Source organism: Elephas maximus, chromosome 9, assembly GCF_024166365.1.
Source record: "Elephas maximus indicus isolate mEleMax1 chromosome 9, mEleMax1 primary haplotype, whole genome shotgun sequence".
Taxonomy (NCBI): domain Eukaryota; kingdom Metazoa; phylum Chordata; class Mammalia; order Proboscidea; family Elephantidae; genus Elephas; species Elephas maximus.
In genome coordinates this window covers 264,600-283,700 of record NC_064827.1, presented here as the reverse complement: position 1 = coordinate 283,700, position 19,101 = coordinate 264,600, and the positions used below count along the sequence as shown (strand labels likewise).

Here is a 19,101-nt window from a genome sequence, read left to right as displayed (position 1 = left end):
CACACACGCACAGACACACAGACACACAGACACACCATGGCCAGTAGGCCCTTTGCTTTGGTGAGCTCTGAGCTTGCTGCTTTTGATCACAGGGACCAGGTGGAAGGAGGGAGAAGGAGGCATTTTCCAGTCTGTCCCATTTTCCCATAAGGGCCTGAGGGTGGCCCTGTTATTTTGCCCTGACTTGGCTTCCCTAGACGGAAGCTCTTCTCTTCTTCACGCACTTTGCTGTACTTCCAGGTCTTGATCTTTCCTCTGGGGTAAAAGAACAAAGGAGGGATGGACCAAGGCGGAAGTGGCAGGAGTCCTGAGAAAACATCCAAAGGGCTGCCTGTCTTGGCTCAGGGTTAGTAGGGCTTCTGAAACTGAGACCAGCCTTTAGACATGCTCCTGGACTGTGCAGCTCAAGGAGCCAATGAGAGGGCGGGAGGATGGCTGGCATGACCTGAGCACCAGGGACCATCCTGGGTCATGGTTGTCCAGTACAGTGGAAGTTTGGTTTCAGGTTTACATAAAAGCCTAGGAGAGCAGGAAGCTGGTGCTGTGTCCCTCTGGGGACATTGTGAGGAAGACCTGGGCCCTGCCAGTCAAGTACCCAAGAGCTGGGGCAAACTGGAGGGGGAACAGTGATGAGATTTCAGCACTTAGGGGGACACATCCTTCTGCCTCACTCTCCCCACGAAGCTGGGTCTCCAGATACCCTGACTTACTTCCAGGATCTCCTGCTCTTCCCTCCCAGAATCCCCTACTTTTCCCCCTCAGGATCCCATGCTCTTCCCCTCAGGATTCCCTGCTTTCCCCCCTCAGAATCCCCTGCTCTTCTCCTTCAGGAGTCCCTGCTCTTCTACCGTAGTATCCTCTGTTCTTCCCCACAGGATCCCCTGCTCTCACCCCTTAACATCCTCTGTTCTTCCCCCTCAGCATTCCCTGAACTTCCCCCTCAACATCCCCTACTATTTTCCCTTTGGATCCCTGATTTTCCTCTTCACTATCCCCTGCTCTCCTTTCCCAGAATCCCCTGCTCTTCCGCCTCGTGATCCCCTCCTTTTCTCTCCCCAGATCCCCTGTTCTTGCTGCACCCTGAGCCCTCCCTAGTCTACCAGCCCACAGTCCCCTCTGGACTTCGTGCTTGGACACCCCACTCCTTTCCCTCCACATACTGAGACACTGCACAGCCAACCTCTCTCAGAACCCTGGGTTTGGCCCACCGAGGATTTTCAGCTCTGCCCACTATCTGTCCTCCTTTCCCAGGACTTGTGCTCACCACTGCCCACTCTTCACTTTGCGGGCTCTTAGGTCTCCCTTGCCCTCGAAGCTCTCACTCTGCCCAGGCTCTGCTGTTCTACCCACCCTCCCTCTCTTCCACTCCTCTGCTTGTTGACTGCTGTCCTGCCTGCTTTTGACAAGGTTTGCAGGTGGTGCTCAAGTCCATCATGAAGGCTATGGTCCCGCTCCTGCAGATTGGGCTGCTTCTCTTCTTCGCCATCCTCATGTTTGCCATCATCGGCCTCGAGTTCTACATGGGAAAATTCCATAAGGCCTGTTTCCCCAACAGCACAGGTAGGCATAGCAGCCCCTCCTTGGTCTTGGGTGACCACAGACTCCTGTACCTGGCAGACAGGCACTGCTTTAGGGACAGTCCTGCAGGGGACATAGGAAATGCCCTGACAAACAAAAAATAAACAAACACATAAAGTAAGGTCAGATTGTGGCAAGCTCTAAGAAGGATACAAAAGGAATATTTGAAATAGAAACTTGGGTGAGGTCACCTCTACTGAGGTGACAACTGAATGGATGTCTGAATGAGTGAGAGGGAGGAGTGTTGCTGTCAGCCCGAGAGGCTTGGCGCAGTGAACGTCAGTGCAGAGCTGATGGTGAGGAGGACCAGGACAGAGGCATAATCACATGGGCTTCACAGTCCTGCTCTGAGGGGACTGAGAGAGGATGGATGGCTTTGAGCGGGGGGTGACAGTCTCTGGGTTCTCTGGCTGCTCTGGGGAGAGAAGCTATAGGGAGGCAAAGATCGAAGTAGGAATAATTTGGAGAATATCACAATCCAGGGGAGAGATGGTGGGGGCTGGGGCTGGGGTTTTGTGGTGGAGATGGTCAGAATGGGTCAAGTTCTGGATATATTTCTTAGATAAAGCCAACAGGATTTCCAGGGAGATTGTATGTGGATGGAGTGTAAGAGAAAGAAGAGAGTTAAGGATGACCCTGATTTTTGGCTTGAGCTACAAACAGATTAAAAGAGAAAACTTATATGATCATCTCAATAGAGGCAGAAAAAAAGCTTTCACTGTATTTTAAATCATTCACGATAAAAAAAAAGAAAACTTTTTATCAAACTAGAAATAAAAGGGAACCTTCTTATACACCCTAAAATTTTCTGCAAACGTCGTACTTAATTATAAGACTTGAGAAGCTTTCCCTTTAAAGTCAAGACCAAAACAGGGACCCACATGGTCACTTCTGCACCAGTAGCATTTGTGGTCATAGCCAGTGTTGTGAGACAAGAAAAAGAGAAAAATCGTTTCCAGAATTGGGAAGGAGAAATAAAAGTGTCATTATTCACAGAAAATGCACTTGTCTACAAGTAGAAAAACTATGACTTCACAGGCTACTTTATAAGCTTCTTACCAAGACATCTGGAGGGGAGTAGAATAAACATGTTGGCAGTTTTGCCCTGTAAGCCTGGGAATATTTGCTTTCTACCCTAGAAATTCTTCAACTTCTCTTATGTTGATAAGAGGGATTTTTCATGTGTCGTTATAGATGTATTGTTTTCAAAATATTTTTCTACCCTTTTGCCGAGTTTTTTGGAAGCAGGGTGCTGCTTGCCACTTTGGTCTGGAAGTTGGAGTGGCTCCCTGGTATCTCCTTTCTACTCTGTGTGGGCTTGTGGGTCAGTAGCAGCAGAGCCCCTCTGAGGGGGCAGCCCAGTGAGGCCTGGGCCCCCAGACCATCCTCTGGGCACCTGCTGGGTTAGCTCTGCGTTGGGCTGGTGACAAGCACCTGGACTGTCCAGCAGCTAAGCCCAGTTTAGGGCTGGGCCAAGGTCTTGCTGTCTCAAGTGACAGTCCTATCTTCAGGCCAGAAGAACCAGGCTGGTAGGTAGGTAGTGATGGAGAGGAGATATCAGAGTGGCAGTGGCAGGAAGAAGTGGGGCTCAGGAGTGTGTTGGTTTTGATTTTAAGAGGAAAACAGCCTAAGCATGTTTGAAGATGGGCAGGTTCCAGTAGAGAGGGAGAGGTTGTCTTACAGCTCCTGTGAGGGCAGGTCCAGAGCTCTGGTGCAGCGAGAGGTTCTGGGAAGGAGGAGAGAGCTGGAGCAGATGCAGGAGGTGTGGCGGGAGGCCAAGGGGGTTTTCCTGGGTGCCTGGCTCCTGCAACCTGAAACAAGTCTGCAGATCCGGGGCCTACCGTGGACTGGAGAGCTTGGAGAGTGTCTGTGTTCAGGTCTGGGCTTGGGTCTTCTCCTTACAGATGCAGAGCCTGTGGGAGACTTCCCCTGTGGCAAGGAGGCCCCGGCCCGGCTGTGTGAGGAAGACATGGAGTGCCGGGAGTATTGGCCGGGGCCCAACTTTGGCATCACCAACTTTGACAACATCTTGTTTGCTGTCCTGACGGTGTTCCAGTGCATCACCATGGAGGGCTGGACTGACATCCTCTACAACGTGAGTGTCATCTGGGCTTTGGCTGGGATGAGCCTAGAGTGTAGGGCCACTGCCTTGGGGCCCCTCCTTTGTCCAACCCCAGCCTCTGTCCTTCATCTTAGGATAAAGTCATGGCTCCTCCTTTCAAATGGCTCCACCTTGGGATCTCCCATTAGCCCCACTTGCCATCTGTCCCTGACTTTTCCCCTTGTGGCCTTGGGGGTACTCACTCTTGCTTGGCACCTGGCAGACCTCCACCCATGTCAGACTCAACTCCAGCTCTAGACCTCAGTCTCTGGGGCAGCCTCCCTGCTGAAAGTGAAGCTGAGGGCTGAGGATTGGAGGACGGGAAAATGCCCTGGGGAAGATGGCCCCACCCACGGCGGCACACAGGCACGACTAGCTGGCTCCACGTTAGGCCTGTGTGACTGTTGTGTACGTGGCCACTTGTTCAGTCCTCTCGAGAACCTGTTGTACAGATGATGATGGAACTAGGATATGGAGCAACTGATCTACTTGCCCAGGGGCCTAAGGCTGCACTGGTCGTGCAGCACTATGGGTCTCCTGGTGTGCGGTCCAGGCACAGTGTGCTGTTAGGTCTCGTCATTCCAAGGTACCTGGGGAGGGTGGGCATGGAGCAGCAGGGATTCCGGGCTGCCGTGAGCTGAGACACAGGAAAGCTCCATCATGCAAGACTCTGCTCACAGCAGCCTGTCTGTGGCTGTGCCCTCTCTGGTCTCCTGGTTTCACTGGGTTGCTGGCCAGTCTCCACAGGTGGCCATGATGAGGTTGAGTATGAGACCCTTGGGGAGGTGCCTGGTGGCCCATCTCCCACCCCACCATAGACTCCTGAGAAGACTCAGTCTCCTTTTTTCTGATGAAGCCCCCCACTGCTGTATTCTCCTATGCAGTGTCCAGGGAGCTGCAGGGCATGAGGACAACTAAGCGATTGTCTTTGGGCTTTGGGAGGAGGAGAAAGGTGCAAGTAAATAGGATCTTAGGAAGGTCAGGAAGGTGTAGCTGGTGGACTGGCACCTGTTCGGTAGCCAGGGTGTGTTCTGCTCTCATGCTGGTGGCCTGGAGTTTAAGGTGCTGTCACCTGCAGGCTGTCTGGATATATGCAGAGGGTGGGGCTTGGGGACCCTGTGCCTCTGTCCCTGCCTCTGTGCACCCTGAGTGATTGTGGCTTTATGGTGGATGGGAGGGGAGGAAAGACAGGGCCTTTGCCCTGCACCTTCTCCATGGGTTCATAGGCCCCAGGTAGGCCATGACTGGGCATCCCACAGGGGCTTGGTAGATGCTGGGGAGCTGAGCCACCCCTGTAGGTCTGCAGCAGATGAGAAGTTAAGGTACAGCTGGCTAGGGTCCATTGAACCAGAATTCTTCCCCGGAGTAGTAGTTGTGTCTGTTGACAGGCTTTGTCTGATCAAGAGAACAGAGACTGGGGACAAAGGCAGGGATGAGAAGCTTGGTTATTCTCTACACACAGCTGATCAAGGAACATTTTCTACAAAGACAGACACTAAAAATAGTTTTGAGCTGGCCACATTCTTGTCAGCCCCACCTGAACACGTCTGCATGACCAGATCTGCATAGCTCTCAGGGCCCCCTGGGTTGGCCAAGCCTGCAGGCAACTCAGGCTGCCCTGTCCGGGTCTGTGCACCTGGGCGGGGACAGGAGAGCCCCAGTCAGGGAGGCCATGGACACAGACTTCCACAGGACCCACATGGGCAAGGCTCTCTTATAGATGGTCCTGTGCAGTAGTGAGCAGGCTGTTGTTGTTGTTAGGTATGTTGAGTCATCTCCGACTCATAGCAAGCGTTTGTATAACAGAACAAAGTGTTGCCCAGTCCTGTGCCATCCTCACAATCATTGCTATGTTTGAGTCCATTGTTGCAGTCACTGTGTCAGTCCATCTCATTGAGGGTCTGTCTTTTTTTTGCTGACCCTCTACTTTACCAAGCATAATGTCCTCCTCTAGTGATTGGTCCCTCTTGATAACATGTCCAAATTATGTGAAACGAATTCTTGCCATCCTCGCTTCAAGGGATCATTCTGACTGTACTTCCTCCAAGACAGATTTGTTCATTCTTTTGACAGTCCATGATATATTCACACTCTTCGCCAACATCACGATTCAAATGTGTAAATTCTTCTTCAGTCTCACTTTTTTGTTGTCCAGCTTTCGGATGCACCTGAGGCAATTGAAAATAGCATGGTTTGGGCCAGACATACTGCAGTCATCTAAGTGAGCAGAGGTATCGAGAAATAAGGGCCCAAACAATGGCAAGTATGATGGAGCCAAACAGAGGAGTGTGTGGGGGCAGCAAGTGACCCGTTAGAAGACATCCTCTTTGCCTGGGATGAGGGCAGGTGAGGCCTGACTGAGGCCAAGAAGCTGGGCACACAGGTGCCACAGGATGCTCCCTGGACAGTTTACTGAGTGCCAAGCCAGAGGGCGATACACCAAGGGCAGAGCAGGGGCTGTTGCTGGAGACTGGGGGGATTTTTGAAGAGGATTCTTTGGAGAGGGGGCCGGACTGCCCTTCAGACCTTCAGGCCCACTTGGACATATTTACCTCCCTGAATTTGGAGGGCCAGAGTCATTGCGCCTGGCTCAGGCTTGAGGACTGGGGGGCAGGAACCGTTGACCTGCAGCAGTGTGGCAGGGAAAGGTCAAGAGTACCCCTGAGGCTTGGGGGTGAGGAAAGATGTGTATGAACGTCCCTCTGGGTCAGCTGTAGCTGTGGAGCTGATTGGGACAAACGAGGGGTCCAACAGAGAGCATCTATGCTGATGTGCTCCTGAAGAGCTGGCTGCTGTGGGGCAACTTTCCAACTGGAGGAGAAATGGTTCACCTGTGGCTTACAAAGTAGGTGGTGCCAGATGGGGCCGCTGAAGAACCCAGGGAAGTGCCTTGTGAGTCAGTAGTGAGCTCCCATTAGGCCAGAGATGAGACTGTCTCATGGCAGTGCCACACCAGAAAGAACTTGACTCTCCCCTCCCACTCTTCTTTTCCCCCACTTGCGTGACACTGTTAGGGTCAGATTAGCAAGCTGAGGAAGGAGGAAAATGCTAGGCATGGAGAAGCAAAGAGGGGCTGTGCCTTCCTCCTCAGTGAAAGTGGCCAGCTGCGGCAGGCCAGCTCAGGAGCATGGAGGGTCACAGTGTAAAACGTGCTACAGGTTTTGATTACCAGCTGGGACTGTACACTTTCGTTACCGGATTGAGATGCTGTTCGTAACTAAAGTAGCAGTAGAACTTTCTGTTACCCAGGAGTGATCGGAAAAGCCTGGGATCTGTCCAAATTTGCATCCAGGGGTATGGGAAGGATCACCCCCACTGACCATGTTTAAAGGGACCAAACCAAAAAAACCAAACCCACTGCCGTTGAGTCAATTCCGACTCATAGCAACCCTATGGGACAGAGTAGAACTGCCCCATAGATTCTTGGAGCACGTGGGTAATTTCAACTGCTGACCTGTTGGTAAGCATCCATAGGTCTTAACCACTACGCCACCAGGGTTTCCATTTAAAGAGACAGTGGGAGGTAAATATAGTATTGGTTTACAATTATGTACATATTATTTTACATATGTTTATTGTACTAATAAAGATCAGAGGAAATAGTGTTCAGGTATATCAGTGTAAAGGCTGTATTTTGAAGTTAGAGCAGACGAGACTTCATCATAGATTGGATGTGCAGTGTCAGCGAAAGAGGAATCAAATATGACACAAGATTTGATACTTGAGCCACTGGGAAAGGTGGTGCTATTTACCGAGAAGGGGGAAATTGGGTGCAAGTTTGTTTCATTGGGGGGTGGTGGTGGCACTTAAGAATTCTGTTTTGGCCCTGTATGGTTTTAGGCAACTATTTTCATCCAAGTGGAGATATCGGGTATGTGGTTCGCTGTGTGAACAGGGAGTTCAGAGGAGCAGCAGGGCTGAATGTGTGTGTTTGAAGTTTAAAATTATGGGAGAGGATGAGCTCACCTAGGTAGTGAGTGTAGATGGAGAAGAGAAAGCCGAAGACTAGCCTTGGAGGATTCCAACATTCAGGGACCTAGTAAGAAATCAGGAGCCGGCAAAAGAGACTGAAATGGAGCCGTTCAAAGGGAGGACTAACACCACGAGCATGTGGTGTCTTGGAAGCAGAGAGTAAAGAAAGAATTTCAAGAGAGTGCTCAACCAGGTCAGATGTTGCTGAGAAGTCAAGGAAGATGAAAGAGGAACCTTGACGATTGCATTCGGCAAGATGAAGGTTGTAGGTGAACTTGATGAGATCAGTTTTAGGGATGGAGACATAACCCTGAAATGTGTGGGTTATAGAGCACGGGAAGTAAAAAAATGAGGACAGCAGCAAGTGTAGCCACTGCTGCCAGAGAGTTTCCCTATGAAGTGAATAGAGCAGGGGACAGTAACTGCAGGGAGATATGGAGTCAAGGGAAATGGGATTTTTGTTTTTAATTAAACTTTTTATTTTAAGATAACGGTAGATTCACATGCAATTTTAAGACATAAATCAGAGCGATCTTATGTACCCTTTACCCAGTTTCCTAATGGTAACATCTTGTAAGCTGCAGTACAGTATCACAAACAGGATATTGACACTGACGCAGTCAAGACACAGAACATTTCCATCACCACAAGATTCTCTGGGTTTCTCTTTTACAGCCACATCACTTCCCTAAGATCCCCAGCCCCTCCTTAACTTCTGGTACCCACTAATTTGTTCTCCATTCCTATAATTCTGTCCTTTTAAGAATGTTATAAAGATGGAGTTATACAGTATGCTACCTTTTTGATTGGCTTTTTTTTTTTTTTCACTCAGCTTAATTCCCTGTAGATTCATTCAGGTTGTTGCAAGTTTCATTCCTTTCTTTACTGAGTAGTATTTCATGTATGGATGTACCATAGTTTATTTAACCATTCACCTGTTGAAGGACATCTGGGTTGTTTCCGGTTTTTGAAATAGTGTGAATAAAGCTGCCATACACATTTGGGTATAGTTTTTCTTGTGAACATAAGTTTTCATGTCTCTGGGATAAATACCCAAGAGTATAATTTCTGGGTTGTATAGTAGCTGCGTGTTTAGTTTTTTAAGAAACTAAACTGTTTTCCAGAATGGCTGTACTGTGTACTTTCCCACCAGCGATGCATGAGTGATCTAGTTTTCCCATATCTTTGCCAACATTTGGTGCCATCACTGTTCTTTTAAATTTTATTTTAGCCATTCTGATAGGTGTGTAGTGATATCTCATTACGGTTTTAATTTGCATTTTCTTAATGGCTAGTTGTATTGAACGTCTTTTCATGTGTTTATTTACAGTGAAATGTCTCTTTATATCTTTTGCTCATGTTCTGTATGGATCTTAAAAAAAAAAAACTGTTGAATTTTGAGAGTTCTTCATATATTCTATGTACTAGCTCTTTGTCCGATACGTGGTTTGCATATGTTTTTCCCCAGTCTATAGCTTGTCTTTTCATCCTCTTCACATGGTCACATTTTAAATTTTGATGAAGTTCAATTTATCAGTTTTTCCTTTTTTTGCTGTGAAGTCTAAGAACTAACCCAAAATTCTGAAGATTTTCTCCTGAGTTTTTTCCTAGAAGTTTTATCATTTTGCATTTTATATGTAAGTCCATGATCCATTTTGACTTAATTTTGCATAAGTTGTGAGGTTTAGGTTCTTTTTTTTTTTTCCCCCCTATGGGCATCCAATTGCTTCAGTGCTATTTGTTGGGAAGGCTGTGTTCTCTCTATTGAATTGATTTTGCACCTTTGCCAAAAATCAGTTGGGCATATTTGTACGAGTCTATTTTTGGGTTGTCTGTTTTGTTCTATTGATCTATGTGTCTATCCGTTTGCCAGTTTCATACACTCCTGATTACTGTAGCTATATAAATAAGTCTTGAAATCAGGTAGACTGATTCCTCCCACTTTATTCTTTAAAGATTTTTTTTCAGCTATTCTAGTTTCTTTGCCTTTCATGTAAATTTTAGAATAATCTTATTGATATCTATAAGAAAAATCCTGCTGGGGTTTTGATAGGAATTACATAAAACCTGAAAGTAAAGAGGACTTGAAACACTTACTGATGAAGATCAAAGACTACAGCCTTCAATATGGTTTACACCTCAGCATAAAGAATACAAATGTCCTCACAACTGGACCAATAAGCAACATTATGATAAACAGAGGAAAGATTGAAATTGTCAAGGATTTCATTTTACTTGGATCCACAATCAACACCCATGGAAGCAGCAGTCAAGTAATCAAATGGCACATTGCTTTGGGCAGACCTCCTACGGAAGACCTCTTTAAAGTGTTAAAAAGCACAGATGTCCCCTTGAAGACTAAAGTGCACCTGACCCAAGGCATGGTGTTTTCAATCACCTCATATGCTTGCGAAAGCTGGGCGATGAATAAGGAAGACAAAGGAGAAGAATTGATGCCTTTGAATTGTGATGTTGGTGGAGAATGTTGAATATACCATGGAGTGCCAAAAGAATGAACAAACCTGTCTTGGAAGAAGTATAGCCAGAATGCTCCTTAGAAGCAAGGATGACAAGACTTTATCTCACTTACTTTGGACGTGTTATCAGGAGGGTCCAGTCCCTGGAGAAGGACATCATTTTTGGTAAGGTAGAGGGTCATCAAAAAAGAGGAAGACCCTCAATTAGATGGATTGACACTGTGGCTGCAACAATCAGTTCAAGTGTAACAATGATTGTGAGGATGGCACAGGACTGGGCAGTGTTTAGTTCTGTTGTACATAGGTTCGCTGTGAGTCGGAACTGACTCGATGGCACCTAACAGCAACAACATAAAACCTGTATATCAATTTGGACAGAATTGACATCTTTACTATGTTGAGTCTTCCAATCCATGAACATGGTAAAACAAAACCCATTGCTGTTGAGTCTCTTCCAACTCACAGCGACTCTATAGGACAGAGTAGAACTGCCGATAGCGTTTCCAAGGCTGTAATCTTTATGGAAAGCAGACTGCCACATCTTTCTCCTCTGGAGTGGTTGTTGGATTTTGAACCACTGACCTTTTGGTTAGCCGTCAAGTTTTTAACTGCTGTGCCACGAGGGCTCCTTGTTGTGTGTTATGGAGTTGATTCTGATTCATAGTGATTTTGTAGGACAAGAGTAGATGGTATGCCTCTTCATTTATGTAGGTATTTTTTGATTTCTTTCATTAGCATTTACAGTTTTCAGCATAGAAGTTGCGTACTTGTTTTGCTAGATTTACACCTAAAATTTTCTTTCTTTGCACTACTGTGAATAATGCTGATTTTTAATTTGGTGTCAATGTATTCATTGCTAGCAGGTAGAAATACAGTTGATTTTTGTATGCTTGTCTTGTATCCTGTGATCTTGTTGAACTCACTTATTAGTTCTAAGGGATTTTTTTTTTATAGATTACTTGGAATTTCCTATGTACGCAATCATGTCATCTGCAAATGGGGACAGTTTATTTCTTCCTTCCAATCTGTATGCCTTTATATTATTTTCTTGCCTTATTGCACTGGCTGGAATTTTCAGCATTGTGTTGAATAAGAGTGGTGAGAGCAGACATACTTGCCTGTTTCCAGTCTTAAGGGAAAAGTATAATGTTAGTTGTTGGTTTTTTTGATATATGCTCTTTATCAAGGTAAGGCAGTTCTTCTCTATATTTCTGAGAGTTCTTATTATGATTGGATGTTGAATTTTGTCAGATGGTTTTTCTGTGTTGATATGATCATGTGATTTTTTGTCTTTAGTCTGTTAATATGGTGGAGGATTCATTTTAATAAAAGGGTGAATTTTATGATATGTCAATTATATCTCAACAAAGTTGTTATTAATAAAAATTCCCATAAAGAAATCTCCCTGCCCAACTGGTTTCACTGCAGAATTCTACCAAACATTTAAAGAAGAATTACTGCCACGTCTATACAACCTCTTCCAGAAAAATGATGAGAAGGGAATACTTCCCAATTCAGTTTTTGAAGCTAGTATTACTCTGATACCAAAACTAGAAAACGACAGTACAAAAACAAAAAAAAAAACAAAAAAAAACTGCAGAACAAAAGCCCTCATAAATATAGATGCAAAAACCTCTAACAAAAAATTAGAAAATAGATTTTAGTAATATATAAAATGAATTATATACCTATGACCATATGGGGTTTTATTCCGGGAATCCAATGCTGGTTCAATATTTAAAAACCAATCAATATAAAGTTGTATTTTCAGTTTAGTTGAGTTCCATGTATTTTTTTATTTTCCTTGAGACTTCCTTTTTTGACCCATGGATTATTTACAAGTGTATTGTTTAGTTTCTAAATGTTTGTAGAGTTTCCTATTATCATTCTATTATTGATTTCTAGTCTGATTCCATTGTGGTTGGAGAATATACTCTGTATGATTTCAGTTCTTTTAAATATGTTGAGGTTTGTTTTATAGCCCTGGGTATGGTCTGTCTTGGTATATGTTCTGTGGACACTTGAAAAGCGTATGTATACTGCTGTTGTGGGGTGGAGTGTTCTTTAAATGTGGATTAGATCATGTTGGTTGATGGTGGTATTGAGTTCCTCTATGCCGTTGCTGATTTTTTTGTCCACTTGTTCTGTCAATTATTGACAGAGGAGTGTTGAAGTCTCCAACTATAACTGTTATTTTGTCTATTTCCCCTTTAAGTTCTATCAGGTTTTGCTTCACATGTTTGCAACTCTGTTGTTTGGTGCATACGCATTTAGGATTGCTGTGCCTTCTTGGTGGTTTGACTCTTTTATCGTTTTGTACTGTCGCTCTCTATCTTTGGTGATTTTTGTTGCTCTGAAGTCTACTTTACCTGATATGAATTATAGCTTCTCTGTTTTCTTTTGATTAATGTTTGCATGATATACTTTTTCCCATACTTTTATTTTCAACCTGCCTATATTGTATTTTTTGAACGATCTTCAGCAGAATTTTGCTTGCTTGTGATATTAATGATATTGTTCTATAATTTCCACATTCGGTTGCATCACCTTTCTTGGGAATAGGCATAAATATGGATCTCTTCCAATCAGTTGGCCAGGAAGCTGTCTTCCATATTTCTTGGCATAGACGAGTGAGCACCTCCAGCACTGCATCTGTTTGTTGAAACATCTCAATTGATATTCCATCAATTCCTGGAGCCTTGTTTTTCGCCAATGCCTTCAGAGCAGCTTGGACTACTTCCTTCAGTACCATCGGTTCCTGATCATATGCCACCTCTTGAAATGGTTGAATATCAACTAATTCTTTTTGGTATAATGACTCTGTGTATACCTTCCATCTTCTTTTGACACTTCCTGCGTCATTTAATATTTTCCCCATAGAATCCTTCACTATTGCAACTCGAGGCTTGAATTTTTTCTTCAGTTCTTTCAGCTTGAGAAACGCCGAGTGTGTCCTTCCCTTTTGGTTTTCCATCTCCAGCTCTTTGCACATGTCATTATGATACTTATCTTCTTGAAAGGCCTTTTGAAATCTTCTGTTCAGTTATTTTACTTCATGAATTCTTCCTTTTGCTTTAGCTGCTTGACACTCAAGAGCAAGTTTCAGAGTCTCCTCTGACATCCACCTTGGTCTTTTCTTTCTTTCCTGTCTTTTCAGTGATATCATTAATATCACATGCAAGCAAAATTCTGCTGAAGATCATTCAAAAATGGCTGGAGCAGTATATCGACAGGGAACTGCCAGAAATTCAGGCTGGTTTCAGAAGAGGACGTGGATCCAGGGATATCATTGCTGATGTCAGATGGATCCTGGCTGAAAGCAGAGAATACCAGAAGGATGTTTACCTGTGTTTTATTGAGTATGCAAAGGCATTCGGCTGTGTGGATCATAACAAACTATGGATAACACTGTGAAGAATGGGAATTCCAGAACACTTAATTGTGCTCATGAGGAACCTTTACATAGATCAAGAGGCAGTTGTTCGGACAGAACAAGTGGATACTGATTGGTTTAAAGTCAGGAAAGGTGTGCGTCAGGATTGTATTCTTTCACTGTACCTATTTAATCTGTACGCTGAACAAATAATACGAGAAGCTGGACTATACGAAGAAGAATGGGGCATCAAAATTGGAGGGAGACTCATTAACAACCTGCGTTATGCAAATGACACAACCTTGCTTGCTGAAAGTAAAGACGACTTGAAGCACTTACTAATGAAGATCAAAGACCACAGCCTTCAGTATGGATTACACATCAACATAAAGGAAACAAAAATCCTTACAACTGGACCATTGAGCAACATCATGATAAACGGAGAAAAGATTGAAGTTGTCGAGGATTTCATTTTACTTAGATCAACAGCCATGGAAGCAGCAGTGAAGAAATCAAAAGACGCATTGCATTGGGCAAATCTGCTGCAAAGGACCTCTTCAAAGTGTTGAAGAGCAAAGATGTCACCCTGAAGACTAAGGTGCGCCTGACCCAAGCCATGGTATTTTCAGTGGCATCATATTCATGTGAAAGCTGAACAATGAATAAGGAAGACCGAAGAAGAGTTGACGCCTTTGAATTGTGGTGTTGGCGAAGAATATTGAATATACCATGGACTGCCAAAACAAGGAACAAATCTGTCTTAGGAGAAGTACAACCAGAATGCTCCTTAGAAGCAAGGATGGCGAGACTGCGTTTTACATACTTTGGACATGTTGTCAGGAGGGATGAGTCCCTGAAGAAGGACATCATGCTTGGCAGAGTACAGGGCCAGTGGAAAGAGGAAGATCCTCAACGAGGTGGATTGACACAGTGGCTGCAGCAATGAGCTCAAGCATAAGAACGATTGTAAGGATGGAGCAGGACTGGGCAGTGTTTTGTTCTGTTGAGCATAGGGTTGCTATGAGTCGGAACCAACTCGACAGCACCTAACAACAACATATTGTATTTGAAGTGAGTTTCTTGTAGGCAGCATGGATGTCTCTTGATCTACTCTGCCAATTCTGTCTTTTAATTGTTGTATATAGACCATTTACATTTAATGTGGTTTGGTTTTTGTTTTTTTATTGATATGTTAAAGGAGGCCTGGTGGTACAGTGGTTAAGCACTCAACTGCTAACCAACAGGTTGGTGGTTCAAACCCATTAGCTGATCTGCAGGAGAAAGATGTGGCAGTCTACTTCCATAAAGATTACAGCCTTGGAAACCCTATAGGACAGTTCTACTCTGTCCTCTAGGGTTGTTATGAGTTAAAATCGACTCAACAGCAATGAGTTTTTGATATGTTAGAGCTTAAGTCTTTCATTTTATTTTTGTTTACTGTTTTTTTATTTCTACGTTTTATTTTCCTTCCTTCCTTCTGTTTCCTTTAACATTTTTTTAGAATTCCATTTTTATTTATCTGTTGTTTTTAATGGTATCTTTGTATAGTGGTTGCTGTAGACATTACATTATATACACATAACTATCCCACTCAGGGGGAAAGATACGACAATCTGCTTCTGAAAAGATTACAGCCTTAGAAACTCTATGGGGCAGTTCTATTCTGTCCTGTAGGGTCACTATGAGTCAGAGTTGAGTCAGCAGCAATGGGCTTGGGCTGGTTTTTATCCCACTCTGCTAGTATCATTATTTTACCAGTTTGGGTGAAATGTATAGACCTTACCTTCTTTAGTAACTGTCCTATAAAAACCCAGTGCCGTCGAGTCGATTCCGACTCATAGCGACCCTATACTTGGGTATTCTGTTCTGTTTTGTTTTCATTCTTTTTTCTCTTTGATTTTCAGTTTGGAATGTTTTTATTGATATATCTTCAAGCTCACCAATTCTTTCCTGGGCTATGTCCAGTCTGTTGATGAGCCCATCAAAGCCATTCTTCATTTCTGTGACAACATCTTTTATTTTTATCATTTCTTTTTGATTCTTTCATAGAGTTTCCATTTCTCTGCTTACATTATTCATCTGTTCTTGTACACTTTTTCCAGTAGCGTTCTTAGCATATTAATCATGTTGTTGTTGTTACATGCCATCGAGTCGGTTCTGACTCGTAACGACCTTACATGTCGCAGAACGGAACACTGCCCGGTCCTGCGCCATCCTCACAATCGTTGTTATCCTTGAGCCTATTGTTGCAGCCACTGTGTCAGTCCATCTCATTGAAGCTCTTCCTCTTTTCTGTTGACCCTGTACTTTAGCAAGCATGATGTCCTTCTGCAGGGACTGATCCTTCCTGATAACATGACCAAAGTATGTAAGACATAGTCTTGCCATCCTTGCTTCTAAGGAGCATTCTGGCTGTACTTCTTCCAAGACAGATTTGTTCGTTCTTTTGGCAGGCCATGGTATATTCAATATTCTTCACCAACACCACAGTTCAAAGCCATCAATTCTTTTTCAGTCTTCCTTATTCATTGTCCAGCTTTCACATGCTTATGATGCGATTGAAAATACCATGGCTTGGGTCAGGCGCACCTTAGTCTTCAGGTGACATCTTTGCTTTTCAGCACTTTAAAGAGGTCCTTTACAGCAGATTTGCCCAGTGCAGTGTGCTTTTGATTTCTTGGCTGCTGCTTCCATGGCTGTTCGTTGTGGATCTAAGTAAAATGAAATCCTTGACAAACTCAGCCTTTTTTCTGTTTATCATGATGTTGCTTACTGGTCCAGTTGTGACAATTTTTGTTTTCTTTATATTGAGGTGTAATTCATACTGAAGGCTGTAGTCTTTGATCTTCATCAGTAAGTGCTTCAAGTTCTCTTCACTTTCAGCAAGCAGAGTTATGTCATCTGCATAGCACAGGTTGTTAATGAGCCTTCCTTCAATCCTGATGCCCCGTTCTTCTTCATATAGTCTACCTTCTTGGATTATTTGCTCAGCCTACAGATTGAATCAGTATGGTGAAAGGGTACATCTCTAACACACACCTTTCCTGACTGTAAGACATGCAGTATCCGCTTGTTCTGTCTGAACGACTACCTGTTGATCTATGTACAGGGTTCCCATGAATACAATTAAGTGTTCTGGAATTCCCATTGTTCACAATGTTATCCATAATTTGTTATGATCCACACAGTTGATTGCCTTTGCATAGTCAATAAAACAGAGGTAAACATCCTTCTGGTATTCTCTGCTTTCAGCCAGGATCCATTAGGCATCAGCAATGTTATCCCTGGTTCCAAGTCCTCTCCTGAATCTGGCCTCAATTTCTGGCAGTTCCCTATCAATATACTGCTGCAGCCATTTTTGAATCATCTTCAGCAAAATTTTGTGTGTGATATTAATGATATTGTTTGATAATTTCTACATTTGGTTGGATTACCTTTCTTGGGAATAGGCATAAGTATGGATCTCTTCCAGTTATTGGCCAGGTAGCTGTCTTCAAATTTTTTGGCATAGCCGAGCGAGCGCTTCCAGCACTGCATCCATTTGTTGAAACACCTCAATTGATAATCCATCAGTTCTTGGAGCCTAGTTTTTCACCTTTGCCTTCAGAGCAGCTTGGACTTCTTCCTTCAGTACCGTGGGTTCCTGATCATATACCACCTCTTGAAATGGTTGAACATCAACTGATTCTTTTTGGTCTAATGACTCTGTGTATTTCTTCCATCTTCTTTTGATGCCTCCTGTGTTGTTTACTATTTTCCCGATAGAATTCTTCACTATTGCAACTCAAAGCTTGAATTTTTTCTTCAGTTCTTTCAGCTTGAGAAATGCCAAGTGTGTTCCTCTCTTTTGGTTTTCTATCTCCAGCTCTTTGCACGTCATTATAATACTTTACTTTGTTTTCTGGAGCCGCCCTTTGAAATCTTCTGTTTAGTTCTTTTACTTGATCATTTCTTCCTTTTACTTTAGCTGCTTAACTTTCAAGAGCAAGTTTCAGAGTGTCTTCTGACATGATTTTGGTCTTTTCTTTCTTTCTTTTTAATGACCTCTTGTTTTCTTCATGTAAGATACCCTTGATGTCATTCTACAACTCGTTTGGTCTTCAGTCTTTAGTGTTCAATGCATCAAATCTATTTTTGAGATGGTCTCTAAATTCAGGTGGGATATACTCAAAGTCCTACTTTGGCTCTCAGGGACATGTTCTACTTTTCTTCAGTTTCAACTTGTACTTGCGTACGAGCAATTAATGGTCTGTTCCATAGTCACCCTCTGGCCTTGTTCTGACTGATGATATTGAACTTTTCCATCGTTTGTTTCCACAGATGTGGTCGACTTGATCCCTGTGTATTCCATCTGGTGAGGTCCCTGTGTATAGTCGCCATTTATGTTGGTGAAAAAATGTATTTGCAGTGAAGAAGTTGTTGGTTTTGCAAAATTCTGTCACTTAATCTATGGCATGGTTTCTATTACCAAGGCCATATTTCCCAGCTACCAATCCTTCTTCTTTGTTTCCAACTTTTGCCTTCCAATCACCAGTAATTATCAGTGCTTCCTGATTGCATGTTCTATCAATTTCAGACTGCAGAAACTGGTAAAAATCTTCAGTTTCTTCATCTTCGGGCTTAGTGGTTTGTGCATAAATTTGAATAATAGTTGTATTAACTTATCTTCCTTGTAGGCGTATGGATGGATATTATCCTGTCACTGACAGTGTTGCACTTCAGGATAGATCTTGAAAGGTTCTTTTTGGCAATGAATACAACACCATTCCTCTTCAAGTTGTCATTCCCGGCATAGTAGACCATATAATTGTCAGATTCAAAATGGCCAATAACAGTCTATTTCAGCTCACTAATGCCTAGGATATTGATGTGTATGCATTCCATTTCATTTCTGACATTTCCAGTTTTCCTAGATTCATACTTCGTACATTCCACATTCTCATTATTAATGGGTGTTTGCAGCTGTTTCTTTTCATTTTGAGTCATGCCACATCAGCAAATGAAGGCCTCAAAAGCTTGACTCCATCCATGTCATTAAAGTCAACTCTACTTTGAGGAGGCAGCTCTTTCCCATTCATCTTTTGAGTGCCTTCCAACCTGGGGGGCTCATCATCTGGCACTGTATCAGACAATGTTCTGCTAATATTCATAAGGTTTTCACTGGCTAATGCTCTTCAGAAGTAGACTGCCAGGTCCTTCTTCCTGGTCTATCTTAGTCTGGAAACTCAACTGAAACCTGTCTGCCATGGGTGACCCTGCTGGTGTCTGAATAACGGCGGTACAGCTTCGAGCATCACAGCAACATGCAAGCCCCCACAGTATGACAAACTGGCAGACACATGGAGGATATTAATCATAGTTATTTAAAATTTCTGATTTGTTAATTCCCAAATCTCTGCTGTATTGGACTGTGGCTATGATGCTTGCCCTGTCTTTTCAGACTGTATTTTTTTGCTTTTAGCATGATTTGTAATTTTTTGCTGAAAGCTGCACATGATACATCAGGTAAAAGGAACCAAGGTAAACAGACAAAGAAGATGAGGGCTTGGAGTTTATGTTTATCTGGCTAGGAGTTAGGCTGTGTTAACTGTTTTAGCTGT

At 43.6% G+C, this 19,101-nt stretch overlaps 1 protein-coding gene across 1 annotated transcript in view; it reads left to right on the top strand.

The window, feature by feature from the left end:
• The window catches only part of CACNA1B (calcium voltage-gated channel subunit alpha1 B), a 310,032-nt gene that overhangs the window by 58,698 nt on the left and 232,233 nt on the right, over positions 1–19,101 (top strand). The window contains exons 5-6 of the mRNA XM_049896435.1: positions 1,408–1,560; positions 3,483–3,673. Coding sequence (XP_049752392.1) covers positions 1,408–1,560; positions 3,483–3,673 — 344 coding nt within the window. The remainder of the gene's footprint in view (positions 1–1,407; positions 1,561–3,482; positions 3,674–19,101) is intronic.